The sequence below is a fragment of the Lagenorhynchus albirostris genome, chromosome 1 (assembly GCF_949774975.1).
Source record: "Lagenorhynchus albirostris chromosome 1, mLagAlb1.1, whole genome shotgun sequence".
NCBI classification, from domain to species: Eukaryota; Metazoa; Chordata; class Mammalia; order Artiodactyla; family Delphinidae; genus Lagenorhynchus; species Lagenorhynchus albirostris.
In genome coordinates, this window is record NC_083095.1 from 139,863,147 (window position 1) to 139,890,039 (window position 26,893).

The 26,893-nt window shown below is 37.1% G+C and overlaps 1 protein-coding gene across 3 annotated transcripts in view; it reads right to left on the reverse strand.

Moving 5' to 3' along the window:
- Nucleotides 1-19,064: 19,064 nt before the first annotated feature.
- Nucleotides 19,065-26,893, reverse strand: part of GABRB3 (gamma-aminobutyric acid type A receptor subunit beta3) — a 219,012-nt gene continuing 211,183 nt past the window's right edge. For 2 of the 3 annotated variants that reach the window (XM_060170407.1, XM_060170398.1), the window contains exon 9: nucleotides 19,065-19,406. In XM_060170407.1, the coding sequence (XP_060026390.1) occupies nucleotides 19,065-19,406 (342 nt within the window). Of the gene's footprint in view, nucleotides 19,407-25,052; nucleotides 25,073-26,893 lie in introns of all 3 variants that reach the window. The other variant, XM_060170414.1, reaches the window with a different exon arrangement.

A 26,893-nucleotide genomic window follows, 5' to 3' on the forward strand; every position in this document is an offset into this window, starting at 1 on the left:
ACCAAATTACATTCCCACCAGCAGCGTACATTGTGGCCCTTCTTTCAATTCATGTCAACTAATTCTGAAATTCAGGCAACTGGAAAATAAAGTTGGTGATTTTCCACCAAACTACACCATTGTTTCAAAAATTGTATTCCTAATCCTTAATATTCACTGGTGAACAGAAGCTAATATACTTTCCTGTTAAAGCAGAGCTGATAAAATGAATTTCTGTTTAAGAAAAGCATCCATGCTAGATAGTTATGCACAAGATAAAATAGAATTTAGTTATCACATTATAATTACAAAACAATAACATTAAAAAAATTTAAATCCAGGGGAAAATTCTGCCTTAAACTATTCATTGTTAGCAAAATCCGAAAGTATTCTTTTTATCTTTGTTTTCTGGTTTAAAAGTTTTCATTTTTGTCACTGAAGATGCAATGTTAATATTTATCCTGAGGAAGAATGTTAAGTAATTTACATATTCTCCAGTCACAAACAGCAGTGAGAAGAGTCTGACATCAATCAGTCAGAAGGCCATGAGGATGCAGAGCCGTTTATACATCCAGGCCATGTTGGTGTGTGCTGTTGTTCCCTTCCCACTCACATGGCCAGGCTTGGAGAAGCGATAGGGGAGGGGAACAGAACAAGTCAAGGGAAAACATCCACATGTCACTGAGGGTGTCAGCCAATTCACAGACTCTATACGGCACATCCACCTTGCCATCTCGTCCACTCCCAGGGAGGTGATTTTTTTCTTCTACCCTTTTGTTCAAATCAGCTTTAAAAAATGTGACTTGCCCTGGGTAGGTGTGGGGAAAATGACCTTTAAATTCTATTACCACTTGACTCCCAGGACTGTATTGAAAAACTGTCTCTATGCATCTGAATTGGTTTATTCTTTATATATATATTGATTCTTCAATCATTTTCATAAAAACATCTTTTAAATAAAAATTTTATTCATTAATTATTGAAAACATGAAACACATAGGTACATAGTATGATGAATGTTAAGGAAACTATTTTTATTAATGATATATTTATAGATCATACAAAACCTAAATAGAATTATTGGTTCAATTCAAAGGAAATCTTTTTTCAAAAAACTAAAGTTCACATAAAGAAAAACAGCAAATTAAAAAAAATTTATTGAAGTATAGTTGATTTACAATGTTGTGTTAATTTCTGCTGTATAACAAACTCGTTCAGTTATGCATATATATTCTTTTCATATTCCTTTCCATTATGGTTTATCACAGGATATTAAATATAGTTCCCTGTGCTATACAGTTGGACCTTGTTGTTTAACTATCCTACATATAATAGTTTGGATCTGCTAATCCCAAACTCCCAATTCTTCCCTCCCCCACCTCCCCTTCCCCTTGGCAACCACAAGTATATTCTCTATGTCTGTGAGTCTGTTTCTGGAAAAGCAGCTAAATTTTTAATATTTTTCTTTTGCTGACAAAGGGGCTTGCAGAGATTTTAAAATAACCATAACTAAAATTAATCATTAGTGTATATTATTTAATGAGATAATGTATGTAAAAATTTAATACATGGAGCCCTTTATTATCGTTGCTCAGGTGACAACCAAAGTAGCAATGTATATGCTTTACTAGTGAAATAAGAATCGCACAGCATAACAATTCAAATGGAGGCCAATGACATACAACAGTGAATGCAGACAACCTGTCATAAACAGCTTGAAATAATAAATATACAAATAATTATTTTGATTTATTTAAAATCAAAGTATGAAAGTGGGAGCCTCTGATATTCTGAAGATTCACGTGTTACATTAAAGAGTGAAACCACCATAGAGAGAGGGCTTCTCTGTAGGAAAAGCATTACTTCACTACTCAGAAAGCTTACATTAGAAACAAAGGACTGATCTTTCCTCTGTCACACTGCAGTGCCATGACACAAGGCATTCTCCCAGTTTTGCAGCCATGCAAACCTTGCCTCAAGGCCCAGCTCATGCACCATCTCCTCTGTCCCACCTTTGATTCTACGAGGCTGATTTAGATGTGTCTCCTGTTCTCCACTGTGCCCTCCATGAGATACTTTTCTTTGTATATTACCGTTTTGCATGTCTCTCTCCTCAAGGTCAGCAAATGTATTTTTTCACGTGCCCAGAATCCAGGATCACACTCAATGCCAGCTGGGTGAATGAGGAACCCATCTGAAGCACAACAAAGCCTTCTTGGTGAAGTTCTTCTCGACATCTTCTACAGAGCAGAAATGGTGTTGTTTTGACTCTTCATGCTTCTGCTGGACTAGAGTAAACAAAGATTTTGTTCATTCCTATAAAGTACTTAATTAAGAAGAGTTGTTGAAATGTCAATAAATATTCAGAAGGGAGGTTTTCTTGGAGATAATTTGAAGGTCAAATGATCTGGTTGTGATAAATGAGAGATGATGGTAGAGAAATTATTAGTCATTCGTCTGGATGTGCTTATTAGTCCCTTAGCCGTCGTTAGTGCCACATAGAGAAAAGAAAGGCTGGTGAGGCCCTGGAGAAGTTCAGCCAGCTAGTGGGCAGGAGAAGAAGGGAACCTGGCTCCCCTCCTCTAGCCAATTTGCTCAGCTCCCAGGCTTCCTGGAGTCAATTAGGAGGCATAGATGTGCCCATGCCTGGGACACAAAGCTGTGGGATAAAAATGTCCTGTGTTATGTGGGGCTGACTCCAGAACCAACGTCATATGAAAGCTCCCTTCAGTCAGAGCATCTTCTATCAACTGTTGTCCTCAACCAAATTGTAGAACAGTACCAATTTGGGAACCAATTAAGGGAAAAATAAATGTCTGTGGCCTACACGATTGGATTCTGTGCCTTTTTTCTACTGTGATCTTGACACATTTCCACAAAGGAGCAAAGAGGGAGAGTGGAATAGGGAAAGTTAGTACCTATTAGATTGCAAGTACTTTAATGTAATCTCTCATTAGGAGATGAGGATTATTATCATTCTGTACCAGACACAACTAAAGCTCAGGAAGACTAATTAATTTCTCCAAGGTAACATAGCTAGAAAGTATTTTGCATCCAGGTTTTTTGGGTTCATCAAAGGTTCTTACATATAATTCTCGTAACATTTTTCTAGAGCAAGAGAAAAGTTAGAGAAATTTGGTTCTTTCCTTTTATATCCATGCATTATTTATCTTCTTTTCCCAGACACTTTCAAATAAGGTCTATGAATGAGTTCCTTCTATTTCCAAGAATTTTATTATTGTAAGCCATCATTTACAATGTTTATGATTATTTTTATTATGATAGTTATTTTTACATTTATAAGTGTGAGGATACAAATCTACTGTTTTACTTAGTTTAGTTTGCAAATAAAAATTATTCACATTAAATACCAATACCTCTTCTGGTTATTAAATGATTCCTCGTGTGTTATTTACTGATACATCAGTTGACAGAAGTGATACCAGTATCAATCCCACAATGTGAACTATGAATTCAAGGTAAAGGAAACATATCTGGCTATTAAATTTCCCCCTCAAACCGTTGATAGTGTCAGTATTTGAAATCAGGGGAAAATAAGGATTGTGAATCAAATTACTTTCCTAACTACACCAACAATTGCTTTGTTCTGGTTCTCAAGATTTTGTAATAAAATAAAAAAATTTTATTTCCAAATGTCATCACTTATGAAAAGCTTTTCCTAGTATACATTTCTATTTCATGATAGCAGAGACAGGATATAAAAAGGAATATATGCTTCCTGAACTTTTAATTGATCTGAATGAGCTTTCTTTTACTTGATTTTTTTGAGTCTATATTGCTTCCTTTTTTGTGGAGAGACCAAACGTCATCTATCTTCCTATTACTTCAGAGCTGCCTGATATCAGCTGCTTTCTTGAATCTTAAGCTTGGTTCTTTGTAGCTTATAAAACCTTTATTATTTTTTTATTTTATTTTATTTTTTTTGCCGTATGCGGGCCTCTCACTGTTGTGGCCTCTTCTGTTGCGGAGCACAGTCTCCAGATGCGCAGGCTCAGCGGCCATGGTTCATGGGCCCAGCCGCTCCGCAGCATGTGGGATCTTCCTGGACCGGGGCATGAACCCGTGTCCCCTGCATCGGCAGGCGGACTCTCAATCACTTTGCCACCAGGGAAGCCCAAACCTTTATTTTTGATAACTGATTATATTGACTAAATGTCACTCAGAATCTCTGATATAGATCTTTGTTATTTTTATATTTTTAATTAAATATTCTCACCCTCTCCACCTCATAACTCAGTAACAAAGTCATTTTAGATTTTAGTAGAGTATTACATTTTATGTGGCCACCCTGAGTCAAAGATTTACTTCATTAACATGACAGAGATTGCCAATGTTCCCTTACAACTGTTCTTCTTCCCCATCCTCACCTTCATAGAAGTACGGCCATGTAACTAGGCTGCAGCCAATTGAGGTACGTACAATTCTGAGATGTGTCATTAAAAGGGGAGGGGCCTGACCTTCCCCCACACCTTTCCTCCTTCCTGTTTTTTAAACCTCAGATAGTACAGCTGGCATCTAGCCGCCAGTTGAGGATGAGACATTGGAAGGACCCGGGGTCCTTGAAAATTTGGACTGTGATATTTGGGCTACTTCCAAATATTTTGAATGTGATAAAAATTAAACATATCTTACTCAAACCACTGTTATTTTTAAAAATTTTTTTTGCTACCAACCAAACTCAATTTTTAGTAGCTTTATTGAAATATAATTAATATACCATATAATTCTCCCATTTAAAGTGTATAATTCAATGGTATTTACAGAAGTGTGCAACCATCACTATGGTTAAACTTCAAAAAGATATTCTGTACCCTTTAGCTATTTTTCTGCTATGTACCCACCCCACCCCACACCAGTCCTGAGGAACCAATAATCTACTTTCCTAGACTCTCATATGAATGGAATCATATAATATGTTTTCTTTTGTGACTGGCTTCTTTGACTTAGCATACTGTTTTCAAGGTTCATCCACGTTGTAACATGTACTTCATTCCTTTTTATGGGCAAATATTCCATTGTATGGATATACTACATTTTGTTTATTCATTCATCCATTGTTGGATGTTTGAGTTATTTCCACCTTTTGGCTATTAAGAATAATGTTACTATAAGTAATCATGTACACGCTTTTCTGTAAACATATATTTTCATTTCTCTTGAGCGTATACCTATGAGTTGAATTGCTGTATCAAATTGTAACTATATGTTTAATCACTTGAGGAACTGCCAGACTGTTTTCCAAAGTGAATGCACCATTTTACATTCTCACCTGTAGTGTATGAGGGTTCCAAATTCTCCACATCCTTGCCAACACTTGTTATCTGACTTTTAAATTCTATTCATCCCAGTGGGTATGAAGTGGTGATTGGGGTTTGCATTTTCCTGATGACTAATGTGTTTATTGGCCACTTGTATTTCTTTCTAGGAGTGATTTCTTTTCAGATCCTTTGTCTATTTTTCAATTGAGTTTTTGTCTTTTTATTATTGAGATGTAAGAGTTTGTTATATATTTTAGATAAAGACGCTTTTAGATGTATGACTTGCAAATATTTTCTTGTATTCTATGGATTGTCTATTCACTTTCTTGATGGTATTCTTTGAGGCACAAAATTTAAAAATTTTTATAAAGTCCAATTTGTCTATTTTTTTCTTTTTCCATTTGTGCTTTGATGACAAGTCCAAGACTCCTTCGCCAATCCAGGGTCATGAAGATTTACCCATATGTTTTATTCTAAGAGTTTTACAGTTTTAGCTCTTACATGTAGCTCCTTGATCCACTTTGAGCTAATTTCAGTATATAGTGTGAGGTAAGGGTCCAAATTCATTCTTTTGTATGTAACTATTCAAATGTCCCAGCACCATCTGTTGAAAAGACTGCTCTTTTCCAATTGAATGCTCTTGGAACCCTTGTCAAAATCAGTTGACTATTGATGTGTGGATTTATTTCTAGACTCAGTTCCATTCTATTCATCTATATATCTATTCTTGTACCAATGTTATACTGTCCTAATTGTCATTGTTTTGTAGTAAATTTTGAAATTAAGTGTGAATCCTCATACTTTGCTCTTCTTTTTCAGGATTATTTAGCTATTCTGGGTCCCTTGCAATCCCATATGAATTTTAGAATCATCTTGTGCATGTATATGGTCATCAGAGATTCTGATAAAGATTGTGTTGAATCTATAGATCAATTAGGGAGATTCGCCATCTTAATGAGGTTAAGGCTTCTGATCTGTGAACACGGGATGTTCTCCTACTTATTTAGAACTTCCTTAATTTCTTTCAACAATATTTTATATAGGGGGGAAGGTACAGGGAGGGAGAATTGGATAAAAGTAGTCAAAATTTACAAGCTTGCAGTTATAAGATAAATAAGTACCAGGGACATAATGTACAACATGATAGATATAATTAACACAGTTGTATGTTATATATGAAAGTTGTTAAAAGAGTGGATCTTGGGAGTTCTCATCACAAGGAAAATTTTTTTTCTTTTTCTTTAATTTTGTATCCATATGAGATAATGGATGGTCACTAAACTTATTGTGATAATCATTTCATGATGTATGTAAGTCAAATCATTATGCTGTACATGTTAAACTTAGTGCTGTATGTCAATTAACTCTCAACAAAACTCGAAGGAAAAAACAAACAAAAAACACAATGCTTTATAGTTTTCAGAGTATAATTTTTCACTTTGTTAAATCCATCCTTAAATATTTTATTCTTCTTGATGCTATAGTGAATGGAATTGTCTTCTTAATTTCATTTTTGGATTGTTCATTACATGTATAGAAATGCAGGTGATTCTGTGTTTTGATCTTGTATCCTGCAACCTTGTTCAACTTATTTATTAGTTCTAACAGGTTTTTAGTAAATTCCTTAGGATTCTCTATATGATCATGTCATCTACAAATGGAGTTAGTTTTACTTCTTCCTTTCCAACCTGGATGCCCTTTATTTCTTTCTCTTGTTTAATTGCCCAGGCTAAAATCTCCATCACAATGTTGAATAGAAGTGGCAAGAGAAGACATCTAGTTTTGCTTCTGATTTTAGGGTGAAAAATACCTGCTTTTGCACTTGATTTTTTTGAGTCTATATTGCTTCCTTTTTTGTGGAGAGACCAAACGTCATCTATCTTCCTATTACTTCAGAGCTGCCTGATATCAGCTGCTTTCTTGAATCTTAAGCTTGGTTCTTTGTAGCTTATAAAACCTTTATTATTTTTTTATTTTATTTTATTTTTTTTGCCGTATGCGGGCCTCTCACTGTTGTGGCCTCTTCTGTTGCGGAGCACAGTCTCCGGATGACGTTAGCTGTGGGTTTTGGTAGATGTCCTTTATCAGGTTGAGGCAGACCCTCTGTTTCCGGTTTGGTGAATATTTTTTTAAATCATGAATGGGTTTTAAATTTTTTCAAATGTCTTTTCTGCATCTATTGAGATGATTGTGTGATTTTTATTTTTTATTCTATTCATATGATGTATTGCATTAATTTATTAAAACCAACCTTGGATTTCTGGGATAAGTTCCATTTTCTCATAGTATAGAATTCTTTTAATACATTACTGGGTTTAGTCTACTAGGATTTTTATATTCATATTCATAAGAGATATTGATCTCTAATTTTATTTCCTTGTGATACCTTTGCCTGGTTTTGGTATAAGGGTAATACTGAAATCATAAACTGATTTGGAAAGTGTTCTCTTCTACATTTTGGAAGAGTTTGTGAAGATTTGCTATTATTTCTTTAAATGTTTGGTAGAACTCAACTGTGAAGTCATCTGCATCTGGGAATTTCTTTGTGGGTAATTAAAAAAATTACTTGTTCAATTTCTTCATTTATTACAGGTCTATTTAGAAGGTCTATCTCTTCTTAAGTCTGTTTTAGCAGTTTATGTCTTTCTAAGAATTTGTCCATTTCACCTAACTTATCTAATTTTTTGGTGTACAGTGGTTCATGGTTTTCCTTTATAATCTTTTTTATTTGTGTAAGGTTGGTAGTAATGTCTTCTATTTAATTTCTAATTCTAATAATTTAACTAGTTTCTCTTATTTTCTTGGTAAACTTGTCTGTTTTTTCAATTTTGTTAATCTTTTGAAGAAGCTTTTGAAGTTCTCATTGATTTTTCTGTATTAAAACTCAATTCTCATTATTAGAGACAGTCAGCTTTATTTAAATTATTTGTAAACCCCAGAGACATACTCAGAGTAAAAGTTATGCCTTGCAATAAATCTCCACAAATAATGATTTTTGTCTTAAATAGATAGGACATGGAAAGAGGACATCATCTATCAAAGATTCAGGGCTCTGAAATTTATTTTTTCCCTTTAGCTCACATTTCTTTAACATTGGAGAAATAATACTATTTTTCTATTAAGATACTGTATATAAATCTTGTAAATAACCCAACATAGTAGATTCTACATAAGTAGTTTTTTTCTCCTTCTATTAAGAGACTTATTCTTTTGAGAGTGAAGAATAATCACTCTGGTGAATCCAGCAATTTTTTATGTTCATTTTGGTAAGTAAGATCATTTCATTTCTGAAACAGTAATGCTAAATAATTTTTAGTTGGTTTATTTAAAACTATGAATATTTTTTATTCTAAGTCTTACTATTAGACTTGTCTTCTGAAGGAAAGTTTCCTCATTCAGAAAATGAGCAAAGGATCCATAAATGAAGTAGTTGGCTAAAGTGACCAGATATAGGTTTGATGGGAAAAGAAATCCATTGCTAACTCAAGGTAGTGTACTGGAAAATTTTATTGTGTTCAGTCCGTATAATAAAGATAAGAGTAATTATTTGAGGAGAAAAGCCTTTTTGGGACCAAAGACTAGAATTTGATTGTGTCTAAAAAGCTGGTTTCCAAACCATTTGCTTCTGATTCATCTAAAGCATCAAAGCAGGGGTCTGCAATTTTTTTTTCCTGTAAAGGCCAGAAAGTAAATAGTTTGGATTTTATAGGCCCATACAGTGGATATAAAGGATGTTAGTGGAATGAGAAAGAGGTGTCCAAAAAGCTGAGGGGTTACTGGAAATCTCTATTTGGAACAATCAGTCCCAGCGGGTCTCCACACTAACCACCACTCCATCCCCTTCCCTCCAACCCATACAATGTGTATCATCACCAGGATAAAACAAGCAAATGAGCAACAACAAATAAGCACAGACATCTTTAATAAATACACTAAAAACAATTACCTATGAAGAGCTAGACTCCTAGAGAGGGCATAAGTAGCCCAGAAAAGAAAAGCCCTTTTTATTTTGGTACTGGGATGCCCAGCATTTAGGTCACCTCTCTGCTCACGCTAAAATAAAACATTCCTGCTGAAGCCCCAGAAACATACTCAGACCACTCATTTAGTCTTAATAGTTACAGGAAAAAGCTGGTTGTAAAAGAGAAACACACGAGATATATGATACAAAGAAAACCAGATAAAGCTAACTCACAAAACATTTCACAAAAGGCCACCAGTTTTAGAAAGAAAACTACTGGCATAAAAAATACCACAATAAACAAAACAGAAAAATTAGTGTTAAAAATTAATACTTTGGGGATCAAGAAAACCTTTTCTATTCTCAGTGAGATTTAAAAATTAGAGCAGTCTGTACTAAGACAAAAATCAATATACAAAAATCAACTGCATATCCACTTATTAGCAACAATGAGAAATTGAAGTTTTTTTTAAAAAACTACATCATCCAAGAAATATTAAATATAAGGATAAACCCCAAAAAAGATGTGCAAGTCTCTACATTTAAAACCAAAAACTACTGCTAAGAGAAATTTTAAAAGATCCAGAGCAGTGGTTCTCAGCCAACTGTCCATCCCTGGGGACATCTGGCAATATCTGAAGACATGTTCAGTTGTTACAACTGAGGAGGCAGATTTTGACACTGGATCTAGTGAGTAGAGGCCTCCGGGATGTGGGTAAACATCCTATAGTGTACAGAACAGTTCTCCACGACAAAGAAGTATGTAGTCCAAAGTATCAATATGCCAAGGTCAAGAAACCCACACTGTTAGGATGGCAGTTCTCCACAAATTGGTGCATAAATTCATTGTAACCCTAATCAAATTATAAGAACGAATCTACATATTCATATATATATATGAATATATAGAGAGAATGAACATATATATATATAGAGCGAGACAGAGAGAAAGAGAGAAACAAACTGATTCTAAAATTTATATAGAAATGTCAAAACAAAGCCAGGGCTTCCCTGGTGGCACAGTGGTTGAGAGTCCGCCTGCTGATGCAGGGGACATGGGTTCATGCCCCTGTCCGGGAAGATCCCACATACCGCAGAGCAGCTGGGCCCGTGAGCCACGGCCGCTGAGCCTGTGCGTCCGGAGCCTGTGTTCCACAACGGGAGAGGCCACAACAGTGAGAGGCCCACGTACCGCAAACAAACAAACAAAACAAAACAAAAAATGTATTATAAGTCTAAATGTAATACGTAAATCTATAAAACTTCTAGAAGAAAACATATGGAAAAATCTTTGTGACCTATAATTAGGCAAAGATTTTTTAGAAACAATACCATATATATGACCCATAAATGAAAAAAATAGAAAAAATAAATTATCAAAATTTAAAACATATGCTTTCTGAAAAGCTGTTAAGAGAATGAAAAGACAAGCCATGGACAGGGAGAAAAAAGTTAGAAAACATGTTTGATAAAGGATTTTTATCTAAAATATATAAAGAACTCTCAAAACACAACAAGAAAACCAATTAAAAATGAACAGAGATTTAAACAAACCTTTTTTTAGTGAAGACAAAGAGATGACAAAAAACACATGGAAAGATACTCAACATCATTAGTCAATAAGGAAATGCAAATTAAAATCAAAAGGAGATATGACCATGTAACTATTGAATGGATAAAATTAGAAATACTGACTATACTAAGTGCTGGAGAAGATGTGGAGAAACTGGAACCCTCAAACACAGCTGGTGAAATGTAAAACCACTTTGGAAAACAGTTAGGCAGTTTTATAAAAAGTTAAACCTACACCATCATAAAATCCAACTATTTCACTCTTAGATATTTACCCAAGAAAAATGAAAGCATATGTCTATGCAAAAGTTGTATATGGATGTTCCAAAAGTGGAAAAAATCCAAATGTCTGTCATCAAGTGAATGGATAAACAAACTGTGGGTATCTGTACAGTGGAATACTACTCAGCAATAAAAAGTACAACAACATGTATGAATCCCAAAATAATTATAGTGAGTGAAAGAAGTTAGAGAAAAAAGAGTGTACTCTGATTTCATTTATATAAAATTTTAGAAAAAGAAACTAATCTTTAGTGTGTCATTTGTTGAGAGCACATTAGTTGTTGCTTGGGGATAGGAATGGGTGTCTTAGAGTAGGGTGGAGATTTACAAAGTGGTTCAAGTAAACTTTGGGAGGAATGAATATGTTCAATATTTTGAGTGTGATGATGGTTTCACATATGTCAAAATTTATCAAATTACACATTTTCAACATGTACAGTTTTTATATGTCATTTATACTTCTAAAAATATATTTAGAAAATGAAATAGAATTGTTAAAAGAAAAAGTCAATCACCCCAAACACATAGCTAACAAATGAAATACTAGGACAGGAAAGAAAGATTATATATTAAGGAGCAAACCATTAAGTACAAAATCTGAGTAGTAGGAGCATACGAAAAAAGACAGAGAGGATTTTCTAAAAAATAATATAAGAAAAGTGTCCAGAGCTCAGAGATATAGATCTTTAGATTTAGAGTTTCAACCAGGATCCAATACAATATACAAAAAAGACTCACACTAAATAAACCTTTATGAAATATTAGAAAGATGTCCTAAAAGCAAGTTGAGTAGGGGCATGAGGAGTTGGGGGTTAGTGCATTTAAGTAAATTAGAATCAGCTGGTATGAAACTCATTATAAGCATCACTGGAATGTAAAATACAATGGTACAGTGATTTCAAAGGTCTGGGGAAATTACTTTCAATCCACGTCAATACCTAGCTAACTACCAATTAAATATAAAGGACCAGGGAATGAATTCAGGTAATCAAAGCCTCAGAAACCTTCTGTCTCATACCTACTCCTCAGACATTAACTGAGGATGAACTTTGGCAAAAAAGAAGAATAAAACCAGGAAAGAGGAAGCCATGGGCTATTTAGAAATATTGGAACTAATCCAGAAATCATAGGATGAGAGTTTTGCAGCAGGTCCAAAAGGCAAGCAGTTCTCATTTGTATGGGAAGTCAGTCAATGCCAAGAAGAATATTTTCATTAAGAAAAACAATAACAAACAATAAACTTAATGACTAAGGTGGTAGATAATGTTATATACATGGTCAAGAAAGCATACCATTCTTTCTTAATTAAGAAAAAATAATGCAAATTAGAAACCTCAGAATGGATGTTTATGGGTGATTGGGAGGGAATAAATCTAGGAAAGTCCTAATGCAAACACGCATGTGATAAGGTTTGGATCAATAAAGTAGTGTAGGAAAAAGTAATTCATTTAATCTGGACCTTAGGAATATTCTCCTTCAAATAGTCCTAGGAAGTCACTGGACTTCTAAATTGGTCTGAGCAGACTGCTTAGCTCTGCTTTGAATGATATTTATATAGTTGATAACATCAAAGTTTTTCAATATTTTTCAACTTTTAGAATAATTTATAAGTAAAATACTGAAGGCTGAAGTACAGTCACAGTGCTGAATGTAAAAGTTCTCAACCTCCATGAAGCAGTAAGAGATGACATCTCTCTTTTCATATATCCTCAACTGATCACACTTTCCAGGCAGAAAAACTCTTAACTATAGGAGTTCTGTTTTTTCCTTCTTCTAATATGTATCTTAATACATTCAACTGAAATACTAAACCTTGAACTGTACTTACTCAATGATGTGAGATGTTCATTACAACCTATAGAGGTTCATTTCAACCTATAGAGTTTATTACTTATAGAGTTTAGAATCACTCTATAAACATAATGTTAAACAGTAAAATCTTATGATTGTAGGCAGAATGTAAATGTTTTTGACCTTGATAATGTAAAAATATAGTTACAGTTAACAGAAGATAGGAGATAAACATGGCCTATAATACAGCATTTCAAGGCTTGACAAGTGAATGATTGTGCACAGCTAATGCTTCAACATGCAAGAGGAACAGTTGATTCTTCTATTTCAGGAAAGGAACTGGAAGTGCTAACATCAAGGTCTCAATTGCTCTGAAAGCAACAGGTAATCAAAATCACTTTTTAATTTTCAAAGGAGAAATTCCCCAAAAACCCGAACTAACAAAAAAAGAAGATAGGGCATGAGAAAAGGGAAAGGGAAATGCGTGGAAGGATGGGATGTGACCACATTTACCTCAAGAATGGAGAGTCAAGCTGGACCCTAGGGAAATCAGAAATGCATTGCAAGATATTTTCTTGCAATCAATGGCTACCAGGGCCACTAACTAGTTTCCTATTTGGTTTCAAGATGCACACACATACACCCACACCCACACCCGCAGCAGACGTGTTTTAAAGTCAGCCATTTTTGTGGACTGCATTTTTCTTACAGGTTCCCTTTACATTGCTTGCCTATGGATTCTAAGTGGAACCTATTTATATAAAAGGCAAGGGCCATGGAATGTGAGTCCCTCTAATGCCAGGAGTGCCTCAATTGATAACCATTGCTGCTTTAGTCCTATAAGGGGCCAAATGTCACAGGTTCCAAAGAGTTAATCTTCCCTGAAGAATAGTTTTCCCATTCAAAGGGACATTTTATGACACTTTATGACATTCCCTCTCCTTTAGAAGCTGGTAAGAGGAGGTAGGAAAGAATTGTGAAATGGTGCCAAATGTGTACGTGGCCCGTGGCAGCCACGCGGACCAGGAGTAAGTGGATTCTGGGTGGACCTTGCATTCAGTGAGGCTTTCTTTGACAACCAAAAGTGAGATGCTTTTAAAAGAAACTTTAAGAAATTTGATCAAAATTCCTTTTTTCTGCAGTTATTGGTAATTTAAACTTGGCATCTGAATGAATAGTGTTGTAGCCTCATGAAGTGAGAAATGTGCCTACTGTGAAGTGCCAGTCCTAGACAGAGAATTAGTGTGAAATATGTCCATGTCAGGGTCCCAAAGTAGACGAGGGAGGTAAAAAACCTGTCCATAGGTTAAAAAATGAAAACGTGGCATGTAAAGAATTACCAAAGACTGTATTATTTTGTTTAGAGTAGGCACATTGGAAGCTAAGCCTCTATTAAACCCTAGCTGGCTGTGGGACACTTTCCTTTTATATATAGCATATACACGTGAGCCAGCAGCATTTCAGGGGCCTAGAAATGTGTGTCAGTAAAAGTTCTGTATGGTTTGAGGTGTCTGAGCATCTTCATTCATTCATTCACTCACTCACTCAGAGACACTGCTTGTTACTTTCCCACTGGAGAGGAAACAAGGGAAATTGCTTTTTAGTCCTGAAAAGCTAAAGAGTAGGGACCAACACCACCTGTGCCAGAGCTTATTGGTAGGTTAGTTTCCTGGCCTTTAATATAGAAATAATTCTCTCTGAAATCACTTTTTTGAAGAGAGGAGCAAGGTGGATCTCTGTGTCTAGTTGTCCTTTGATGTTCAGAATAAATCACAATTTTAAAAAAATGTCATGGTTCAAATTGGTCTCATACAGTCAGTTTTGAGCTTATTTCTTTTTACTTTCGGCATAATTGAAATGGGAATGTATGACTAAAAATACCTAGAATTAAAATAATCACACTAGTTTGAAAATAGACAAGGGGAAAAAAATCAGCCTTCACATTGAAGTCAGTTAGTCCTTTTTTAATAAATTTGAAGTCATTCATCAACAAGTTTCATATTGTATCTATCACTCAGTTTTGCTGTTTTTTTCATGTCAAATAATACCAAAAAAATTACATCAATGTGCTTAAGCAAAATTGGGTTTTAATTGATCTTTACAATGAAATGAAATCAATGCGGGAATTGATCATGACAGCAATCGCCTATTCCTATTAGAATAATCCTGTACTTACCTTGAACACACTCACTGACTCATGAAGTAGAAATATGAGACAAGAATGACAAAATTGTTTCTGGGGCTTGCCCTAGGGAGAGGCATGGTACATGAGTCACTCTCTGGGAGGCTGCTATTTACCCAGGTGCTGGGAATTTCAGGAAAACATGGCACCTTTCAATGCAGTAGAAGAGGTAATAATCAATCCAAGGCACACTAGTTGTGTCCTGGGAAAATTTAATCCACCTGGGCAGCTCTTTGCTCCACGATTCAATGTTGCCCTGACCAATAGCCCATGTAAGGTGAGAGCTGGACTCTATTCCACAAGTAACAAAATATTTCACTGATTGTTCAGTTTTGCTTACATTAAAATGGCCCTAAATATGAACTGGTTTTCAGATGGAGAGCTAAATTAAGAATTATGGGATGGTTTATCATTTCAAGCCAGGAGATTCAAAGTTGGACACATCCTCTTTTTTAGAAGACACTATTGTGGGACAAACACCAATGGGATTATCTATGAGATGCTGAAAATGAACACCTCCAGCTGCAGTATGCCTGTCCCCTTAAAACCAGTCCCCACGTGCTTGGCATCACCTCTGAGAGGATGATCTCCTTGGTGAAAACGTTAATCCCATAGCTGGACGGTGAGAAGTGTCTTGATGTCAACGACTGAACATGTCCAAAGTTCTGGGTGCTGGCACTAGAAACACATGGTACTACACATATACATGGGACAGGAACATTATCATGATATACACTGAGGTCACTTAGATCAGAGGAAAACGAGTGGGTCATGGTATAGACAGTGAAACCCCCTACAGTCCTGGGGCTGGTGAACAAGAACAATACTTGTTTTAAAGATTACTCTGTGTTATCCATCCTTCTCTGTCGGGATTTTATGTAGTAGGGCTCTGGGATTGTCTTGAATATACTTATATTCGAATATGGGTAATAACAAACATAACAAGATTCTTCTGTATGCTTTGAGCCCCTGTGAAGCATTTTGGAAAGACAGGGCTATGTAGAAAATCAACTTTTTATTACGTTCAGTTGTTGAGAAAGAGATACCATTAGATTCCAATTTCAACTTTTCTCTCCTTACTCAAGAGGTCTGGACGAGGGTAACAACCACCTCACATTATGCCAGGGGTCCACGTTCAGATTTATCAATACACCACACTCACTGGCTCCAGGAACTGCTGTGCAGTAATGAAAGGGCATTGTAATAGAACAGAGAGCCAACCTCGACTCTCTTCTGGCAGCACAGAGTTCTGCTTCTCAACATTTCTCACAGCTTTTAAAAATGGAGAAGCTATAAAATAATTTTATTAGAAGAAGAGTAATTTTCTTCTAAAATGGAGTAAAGCAAACACATACCCAAGGATCTCAAAAAGTCTTTTTTTTTTTTTACAGAATATATGTATGTAATTGTGTGTGTGTGCACGCGTGTGTGTGTAGTTACAAACACTATTTATAGTATAGCTATTATGTTTAACGTCATTGTAGTGTCTACAAAGTTGTGGATCCCAGTCTCGGTGCCAAATGCATATAAAAAGCTCAAAAGCTATTATGACTATACCATGCAAATTTATATCCAGAAAATCTTGGGACGTAGACTGCAGTTCTTCTGAGCCCCACGGGGTCTCTGCTTCTGACAGTTGGGTACCTTAACTATGCATCAAAAACATTTTGAATCACTTTTCTCCCAGAAAGAATTAATGTCACAGTTCTGAATATATAAATTGTACATTTAAATCAACCGTTGACACTTTTGTCCATGTTCATTTGCATTTTGGGGTCCCTCTTCTGCATGTGGAGCTCACTCCTTGAATCACTGATACAGAAGAAGATACCTGAAGTATTGAAAGGGATAAGGTCTTCACAATGTCCTTTTTTTTTTTTTCTTTAACATGTTAACAATGATAAGGCCACTTACAAGGTTTTTCCCAATCTGTTTAACTTTTAGGATTCCCCCATTGTTACCCATGAAAAAAAATTGTCAGAAAAAAGCCAAGGAACAAGAAGTCACTGGCTACTCTCCAGATAAAAGTAAAACCAGAGAGCAGTGGTTGGGAGAAGATGCTGAAAAAAGATAAGAATGAAAGAGGGGAAAGGGTATAAAAATTGGTCACTGCTTCTAGCATGAGACTTTGTGGTCTGTGTACTACCTGATGGTGGGTTTGACCTGTTACAAACTCTTACAAATTAAAGGTTGTCATCAGCCACCAAGGTAAATCAAGTAGTGGTCAGCTGCTGGGGATAGCCCACAGCACATACACCCGCAAGGAGGGTGGTACCCCTACCAGTGGGGAAAACTGGGGTCAGCTCTGAGAATACTGGGCGAGACTCTGGTCATTGGTTTTGGATAGAACAGAGAGGGTGAGGCATATGTGGCATTTTGGGATAAAGTATTAATTTAGCAGTTCTTTCCTGAATATTTTGCTTTTTTGTTTCTCCAAATGCTTAACTTCACTGTGACATCTGTTTGCACAACTGTAGTCATTTCAGTTTATGGATGCCTGTGATAGAAATATTGTTTACAAAAAATATATCATCTCTTTTTTTTTTCTTTAGAAAGATCTCATCTAAATAGTAAGTTAAGGTTGCATCTATGAAACCGGTGCACCTTGTCTTGTTTCTACGAGCTTTAAAAAGTCCAAATACTGATGAGGCTGTGGATCAGAAGGAACCAAAAGTGACTGTGTTTGTTGTCATGTTGCTCTCCTTTGCCTCAAGAGAACGGTCATGGGTCCCTGGGTGATGCATGGTGTGGACTGGTCGTGTTCCTGCAGCATCCTAGTTACACTAGGAGTAGTTGGATGTGCTTGTGAAATATGTCAGATATAGAAATAAAGGCATGAGGATGTTTCTTGGTTTCTGAAATTGAACAGAAATGTTTTTCGTTTCGATCTTAATTCTAGAGAACAGAAAGTAGTTACATCACAGAAAGAAAATATGACATTGCATGCTGCCATGATAGCAAGAGTAAGAAAGAAAATCTTGGTAAATATACATATATATGCATATTATGCAAATATATTTGATATTAACATACAATGTTATGAGTGATTGATAACTTAAAGACAAGGGGGAAATTCATCCTAGATGGTTTTACTTTAGAGTAACAAATAACCTGAGACGTCTAAGCTTTCCGTTAGATACCAGGCCTAGAAATCCATAAGAGATGTAGAGCACGTGTTCACTAACTGAAATGTCAACTCAACTTTGCCAAAATGTGCTGCCGTGTCCCACATGATGCGGAAGCTGGATCCACTCCAAGTGAGCAGAGAAATACACTGTACAGCAGAGTACTTACAATGAGATGCCATCCATCCCCGATGGGCTTTCAAAAGATGGACGTGCAGACATCAATGTGGGCTCTACCTATGTTTAAGAAACAGGTGAGCGCATACCAGAGGCTCACCCCACCCATGGAACCGTACAGAAAAAGTCTGCCCCACGAAAACAAATCCCATTGCCAAGAAAGCCAAAAAGCCTTCACTTAATAAACTGAAAGAGAGGGTATGAAGTGTGACTGGTTTTAAACTAGCAATACCACTGTATGAGTTTTCGAAGAATAACTAAGTTTCTTCCTGATTTTTAAACTAAAACATCTAACTAATGATAGTAAAAGACACATTTTGGGATGATATTGTGTTTCGCGCCCTCATTCTCAAGGCTTAATATTTAGACGATGCTTGTCCCTTTCAATTAAAAAAGAAAAAACTATGACTTTCTTTAATATGCATCCTGTGTTAAATTGTCCATAGCTGCAAAATGTATACATGTATGTGTATTTGTTTGACATACACATGGGTACTTACACCTGTGTGTATAAACATATACACATACATCCTCATATACACGTGTATTTTATATATATGCTGAGAAAGTTCACATATATATACAATTGCGTATGTATATATGTGTGTGTCTGTGTGTGTGTGTGGTCTGTGTGTGTACAGGTATAAAAACTTGACAGGCAGAGTAATATTTCACTCAGTGTTAAATGAAGTCTTTGAAAAATCAAGTACAGTCACTCAGTTAACATAGTACAGCCAGTAAACTAAGTTGAAAAGAGAAAAAGTGAATGGAAACACGATCCGGGACCATCTGTCTATGGCATTCACATCGGTTAGATCAGGGATTTTAATTTTGAGCTGTGAAGACCTCCTCCGTAGATGGGTCTTCTTGTGCGGGATGCTTCTGTCCCCCATGTGTCGCCCATGCCCTTCCCGAGGCATGCTCTGTTTCCTGTACTGGATTCCTGAGTTGTCAAAGGATATTGCTGAATTCCTGGTATCACCAATGCCACCTGTGACCTCATTCATTTCATTGTGAACCTCTAGCGATGTTAACAGAATATTTCCATGAGCATCCACCTAATTGGAAGAAAACACACATTGTTAGACAGCTAGCATAGCATGCCAATAAACCTAATTTCTACATACAAACCCAGGACAGACTTACGTCATGCAGCCATGTCACATATAGTATGAGAAATTGCACATCTGTCAAAGCCAGCACTCTAGTTTAGTGGAAAGTGTCATTTTGTGGGCTTAACTGCAGGTTAGAGTTTTGATTTCCTTGATTTAAAAATTCTCATGTAGAAAATTAGATAAAATAAGGGGGCCCTTTTCAAATTGAAATTCCACATTATGGGTACAAGTCCTTATTGAAGACAAAATTAAAGTACAAATGTCTTTCAAGATGTTAACAGGTATTATAACCATTTTTCACAACTATACACTGGATAGAAACTATACTCTCCCATTCTTCTTTGGAAGCTGATTTGTCTCCTTTTCTGATGGTACAAAAATATCCAAATTACCATGAAGAAACAAGCGAGTACTGTGATGAATGGACACACCTAATGACCTTGGTGGATTAGATAAAGACCCCCACCCAAATACGATCTCCCCACTCAATTCCGCTCCTGGCAGGAGACCTCCTTTTTAAGAGCTATATTTAAGATAGGCTAAAGTCCTTTCTTACATCGGAGCCAAACTTTAAAATAACATTTTATTCTGTGCTAAATACAGCTTCAGACCTTTCATGATGACGCCAATGATTACTTTTTGGTCTGCCACTAAACTTTCATGGAGCATGCCTGAGGCTAGGCCTTAAGGTAGATGTACAGGAGGTGAGGTTGGGAGAGAAGACTCCCAACGAAGAGTAGGGGCCCGTGCAGATCTCTGAGTGGTGCTTGGACTGCAGGTAGGATGGCCCCAGACACCAAGGTTGTCTAGACACAGGAAGGGCTGCCAACATCCTGGGGCCACTCAGGCTCTGGCACAAAGGCACAAAAAAAGACTCAGAGGTGCCCTCCCCACCCCCCCTTGGTTTGAGAATACCACTCAATTACGCTTGGGGAAGGAAAGGTGTGGTCATCAGGATGTCACCCCTTTCTCCTCAGACCTTTGAGTATGTTATGCAAAAGGGACTTTGCAAACATAATTAAGGTCATGGACCTTAAAATAGAGTAGCCTAGATTATCCAAGTGGGCCCAATCTAATCACATGAGACCTTAAAAGCAGAGAACTTTCTCCAGCTCGAAGCAGAAGAGAACGTCTGAAAGATGTGGCAGAAATTGAAAGCCAGGAGAATTTGAAGCATGAGGACTGGATTCACCCTTGATTGAGAACTTCAGGGAAGGCCTGAGAAGAAAGGGGCAGCCTCTAGGAGAAAAGATGGGCCCTGGCCAACAGCCAGCAAGGCAATGGGGACCTCAGTCCTACAACCACAAGGAACCATGGTACCCACTGAGTTGGCCCCAGTATACCCAGACTTCTGACTGACCCAACTGTGGGATAACATTTGGGTGTTGTTTTAAGTGTTAAGTTTGTGTGGCTGTAATCAAAACTACTACAGGACACAAAAGGGAAGATTTCAGAGGGGCGATGAATTTGAACTGGGCCTCAAGAATGAGTAGAAATTTCTCAGGCAAAAAGCCAGAAAAACATACATACAAAGCCTTGAAGAGTGGCTGAAGTATTTTGAGAAGGGCAAACTAGTGGGACTCAAGTCCTGGAGAGAATGGATGCACACGCTCAACTCCTGGCCCATGCTCAGCTGGAGATAGAGGAGGTGACTGTCATTCTCATCCCTGTCAGCATCTACCTATCACCTTATCATTACAGGAAAGAAAACCTGGTGATGAATGGGAAGCAGATGAGAGTCAAGCCATTAAAGGAATTTCACCTTTACCCTTTAGGTAATGAGAAATAAAAGTGATTTCTAAGTGAAATAGTGACACATTTCTGAAACCCAACTTAAGTGGCAGAATAAAGAATAAATGATGGATTTGAAGGGAGAAAGTGAAGAGACAGACCCTAGTTGGTGTGCACCGCACTGGTCTCTGTTCCTTGAGGGCAGTCTGGGAGCGAAATGCCAGGAGGTGGTAACTGCTCCCCGCCAGCCACTGAAACCCATCCCAGCATTTCCTCTAGACCACGCAGGACACTCAGCAATGCTTCACCACCACCTGGTCATTTCTGCATCTCTGCAGTTAAGAAGGTGGGAAAGGAGTGGAGAGAGAGTTACTCATCACCCTACTCCCACCCAGCCTCCTGGCCCTTCCCGAGCTCCCTGAAGAAATACTCGCAATGTGGACTCAGGGTGAAGCAGCTGGCCCACGTTAGCCTGGGTTGGGCTCAATGTTCCTGCGTGATGAATGAGAAGGGCCAAGGTGGGATGGACTGTGGTCTACGGTCTCCTGAGAATGGAAGACAGCCCACCTGGGGGTGCCGGGAGACACGAATAGACCAAGATAATACCATTCGTATTAGGGAGAAGGCTTTTCATGGAGACCCATTCTTGGGGAAGGAGCAGAGCACTGCCAGAAGAAAATTAAAGTTTTATTATTTTTTTATTCTAAAATGGAGGTTAAAATTCTAATGGGGCTTGTATCTCAGAAGTACCAGGAATAGTAGACCTTTGTAAGGACTTGTGTTCTGTATCTGTTCTTTTCATCGTCTCTCCCTGGAATGATTGGCAGTAAAATCCTTACAACAAAAAGTCTATTTTCCTGTTTGGGGGATCAGTGAGGCATCCATCCGGTGCTTTGGAGCTGAGTCATGTGGGAGGAGCAGCCCAACAGGTAAATGAAGGTGTGGCTGAAACAGGAGGAGACAGCAAAGGAAAGGCCAGCAAGGGACTGGGCAGTAGCATGTCCTCCGTAGAAACCACCTAGGAACTGGGGGTGTGCTGGGGCCACCGGAAGACATCACCTTCCCTAAGAAGGGGGTGGTCTGGACCTGCTTCGGAAGTTGTGGGCAGTTGGCCCTAAGGCAACAAGGAGGTGAGGGTGATGGGCAGATTAGCTGGCCTTTACTGAAATGCACGGAGGAGTAAGAGAAGGTCCTTGCCCTCAAGGGGTGGAACAGGTGAGAGCTTCAAATAATCAGCAAATGCATTTTAGAAGGTACTGCCTATTGCCCTTAAAGCACATTTTAAAATACATGCCAACAATTCCATCTCTTTTCTAGTTATCAAAAATGCCATAATATGCAAATCTCCTTTTATCAAAATCTAGGGGATTATGAGGAATGACTTTGTAGAACAAAATACCAATAAAGGAATGTCTACTATTAAAGAAGGAAAGGAGTATTCTGTGATACGTTTATTAGGTAGAACTTTGATGGTTCTAATGACGCAGAATTTCACCTGGCTTTAAAGGTATGTTTATGTATTTTATACATAGTAGCGTGAAGTAATAACCTATAAGGGAAAAGAATCTGGAAAAGATTCTTATGTATGTATACATTCATATTTGCATGTATAACTGAATCACTGTACAGTATACCTGAAACTTACACGATATTGTAAATCAACTATACGTCAATAAAATTTTTTAAAAAAGATATAGTTCTAATTAGAAAAAAAAAAAGGTACATTTATGAACCTTCCCCCCCTTCCCACTAGAAGAGTGAGAAAACATGTGGCTTCAGTGGAACCAAACAGATGACAAACACTACTCATTCATGGACACACATTCCCTGAGCACTTACCACATCCAGCCCCAGTGTCCACCTTTTGGTAGATGCAAAGAATGGGATGCTGTCTAGGACAGAAGGCACAGTGGCCACATGAAATGTGACCTGCTATCTATCTCCGAAGCACAGAGCATGTGCCCTGGAGGTTAGAAGAACAGGGACAAGTCCACCTGCTTGGAGTGGGGATTGTCAGAGGCAGGATGGGAACAAGTGGTAGACAAAATCAGGAAAACATCATAGAGAAGAGCATCTGGGTTAGGTCTTGAAGGAGGGGAGATGTGGACAAAAAAGAGAGGGATTCTGGGAAGAGGGAATCAAAGGCAAAGAGATAATAAGGTGTATGGTGATTTCAGGAAGCCCACAGGGAGAGTGAAAAAAACATAAGAAGTAAGGTCAACTGGATGCTGAGTTGATTTTTCAAGATTTAATGACAAATCTGTAAGAATCAGTATCCTGTCTTCCCTTATCACTTGTGGCCAGTTTTGTGCATTTGGAAAAGAACTTCGGAGGGTGGGTCTAAGTCTGCACTCTTGGATTCCAGTGAAGGAAACCCACCCTGAGGGAAGCTGAACCTGATGTTGTCAATGTTTACAAAGTTGGGGTGCCAGGGTGCTCTGACACCGGTGGCTGCCTCAAAGCTGTTTGAGAACCAATATGGTTGCATCGCTCCATTTCAGAGTGGGGTGAACAGCTACAATGGAACAATCATGTCAAAAGGAACTTGAACATATACATGGAATTAATAAGAATTTAGAGTAAATTAGTTTGGCTGCTTTTGACATAGTTTTACATTTGCATAGTTTTCATTTAAACGTGAACCAGTGTGTAGAAAATTTACACTGAAACTACTAGAAGGTATTTTTTTCTGCAAGAATTAAAGGGTTACTAAAATCTTTTAAATCTTAGAAACCAAACATTTTAAACAAATATTTCCAGAAGAGATGCTAATCTTTTCCTATCATCTAGAATTTAAATCTTAAAACAGATGGGATTGTAAAAATGTCCTGTATAGAATGACAGTGATGACTTGTAATTTCTGAAGCATTTCATGAATGCTACTTATTTTGAGGAGTTTGTCTCATATCTACTATAATTAGATTCATTGATTTCAATGTAGTTTTTCTTCCCACTTCAAAACTTGGACAGGCAGAAACATTCAGAGATGAAAAACATCTCATGTGGAATGCATCCTAGAGGGATTTTCACTTTTTCCATGAATCTGTCACCAGATTGGCACACTGTTGACGTCTCATTCTCTACTAACCTTCAATCTTCAAAATGAGTAAAATACTCTAGTTTCAGGAAAATAAGGAACTATTTATCATGTGAGAAATGAAATCTTGCTCTTTAGTAAGAGGAATGATGTCAAGCCTGCAGCTCTGATTCCTTGGCAAGACTTTCTGCCACTTCATGAAATTCAAATACCGCTTGGTCAACTTGCAAAATATCACAAGGCTTGTAACCATAATACATGCATTACAACCAAAGACTAACTCTTGGGTATAGAAACAACTCAGGAACAAACAGAGGTTAAGCACAAATAAATTAAGGTCAGGATTTTCATTGCACCACTGATCTGAGGATAAACTAAGTGACTATGTGAACACTGCCACTAATTTAAAATAGAGTTTAATCACTAAATTTAAGGAAAATCTACTCATGGTCCAACATTAGGTTCAATAGCGTCATGGTCACGTTGGTGGCCTGCAGAGCTCCTGAGGACACCACCCTGAGATCTCTTACAGGACACAAGCAAAGACAATGACAGTACAAGTCCTTGCTGTCACCCAGTGTCCATCAGTCCAAGAAAAGCTTCAGCCCCCGAGCCTCTTGGCTCCCAACTATGACAGAGGGGCTCCTTGAGGCCATTGCTGGCCATACTGATAAACAATCCCAAGAGATATCACTGAAAATGAATGAGTGAATAATTGTAATTACAAAGAACTCTTGAAACTGTTGGCCTCTGCATAGTGCCATTTCTGTTTTGCATTAAATTTTTTATTCTTTAATTCATTCGGATCATGTGATATGAACTTTTGGGAGGTGCATTTCTACTTTAAAATTATCACTAAATTCTTAGGTGTGGTCAGCAACAATATTTTAAAATTGAAGTACAGTTGATTTACAATGTTTCAGTTAGATAGCGAAGTGATTCAGTTTTATATATATATACACATATATATGTATATACATACACTCTTTTCCATTATATGTTATTACAAGCTATTGAATATAGTTCCCTGTGCTATACAGGGTCCTGGTGGTTTATTTATTTTACATATATTAGTGTGTATCTGTTAATCCCAAATTCCCAATTTATCCCTCCCCCCACTTTCCCCTTTGGTATCTGTACGTTTCTTTTCTATGTTTGTGAGTCTATTTCTATTTTGGAAATATGATCATTTTATCATCTTTTTTTTTTTTAGATTCCACATATAAATGATATGATATTTGACTTTATCTGTTTGATTTACTTCACTTAGTATGATACTCTTGGGTCCATCCATGTTGCTGCAAATGGCATTATTTCATTCTTTTTTATGACTGAGTAATATTGCATTGTATATATGTACCACATCTTTATCCATTCATCTGTCGACAGGCACTTGGGTTGTTTTCATGTTTTGGCCATTGTGAATATAGCTGCTATGAACACTTGGGTGCATGTATCTTTTCGAATTAGAGTTTTCATCTTTTCCAAATATATGCCCAGGAGTGGGATTGCAGAATCATATGGTAACTCTATTTTTGGTTTCTTAAGGAACCTCCATACTGTTCATCATAGTGGCTGTACCAATTTACATTCCCACTAGCAGTGTAGCGGGGTTCCCTTTTCTCCACACCCTCTCCAGCATTTGTTGTTTGTAGATTTTTTGATGATGGCCATTCTGACCAGTATGAGGTGATAACTCTTAGTTTTGATTTGTGTTTCTCTAATAATTAGTGATGTTGAGCATCTTTTCATGTGCCTGTTTGCCATCTAGTCAGCAACAGCTTTTAATGCTTACCTTTAAGAGCATCAAATATGCATTTAAAACTAGCATACATGCATTTGTATGTCTGAGCTGATGTCTACAATTACAGATTTTTAAAAATATGAACATGCAAAGGCTTTAAGAAAACTGCTGGGAAAACAGATACAAATTTTCAGAAAAGCAAACAGTAAAAATGGACTCATGAATTTTCCTCTGCATCTGATTTATAATATATTATTTCTACATTCTGCTTAATTTCGTCTGTGGATTTAGCGATTTGGGGGATTTTGTTTCCTTTTGTTTTAAATTTTAAGCTTCACACTCAAAAAGATATTTCTGTAGCAAAACAATTTAACCTTTCTAAAGAGTGTCATTTAGAAGAAAGGAAATAAAATATAAATCTGTTTAAATTATGAGGGAATTTGGAAAAACAGCATTGTATGTGTCTGCGTGTCTGTGTAATGGAAAAAATAATGATGTGATGAATTCTAGTTTCCTTGGAAACAGTATTACCAAAGTATACTGTGTATGCATAATAGGATGTGGACTAATTTAGAAACACACCAGTATGGTGCTAAGTATAGTTTCCAGTAAGAAATTCAGGGTCATGTTGCCTGTGGAAGCCTGATTTTATTCACAGATCCTAGTTTCTCTGACCAAGTCTATTTATGTGTTGCTGAAAGGATAGGAGCCATTTATAGCCATTTACCTTCATTCATTCATGAACATCCAGGGACCTATTCTGGGCCACTGGTGGGCCACAGGCACAGCACTTCTCCAGGGAGCTTCTGCACCCCTGGGAGAGGCTTGGGCCGGCAATGCACCAAGAACACCAGAAAGAACAAGGAAACCTCACGAGCTTGAGAAATAAGTATGTTTAGTAAGAAGAATTTAAAAGTG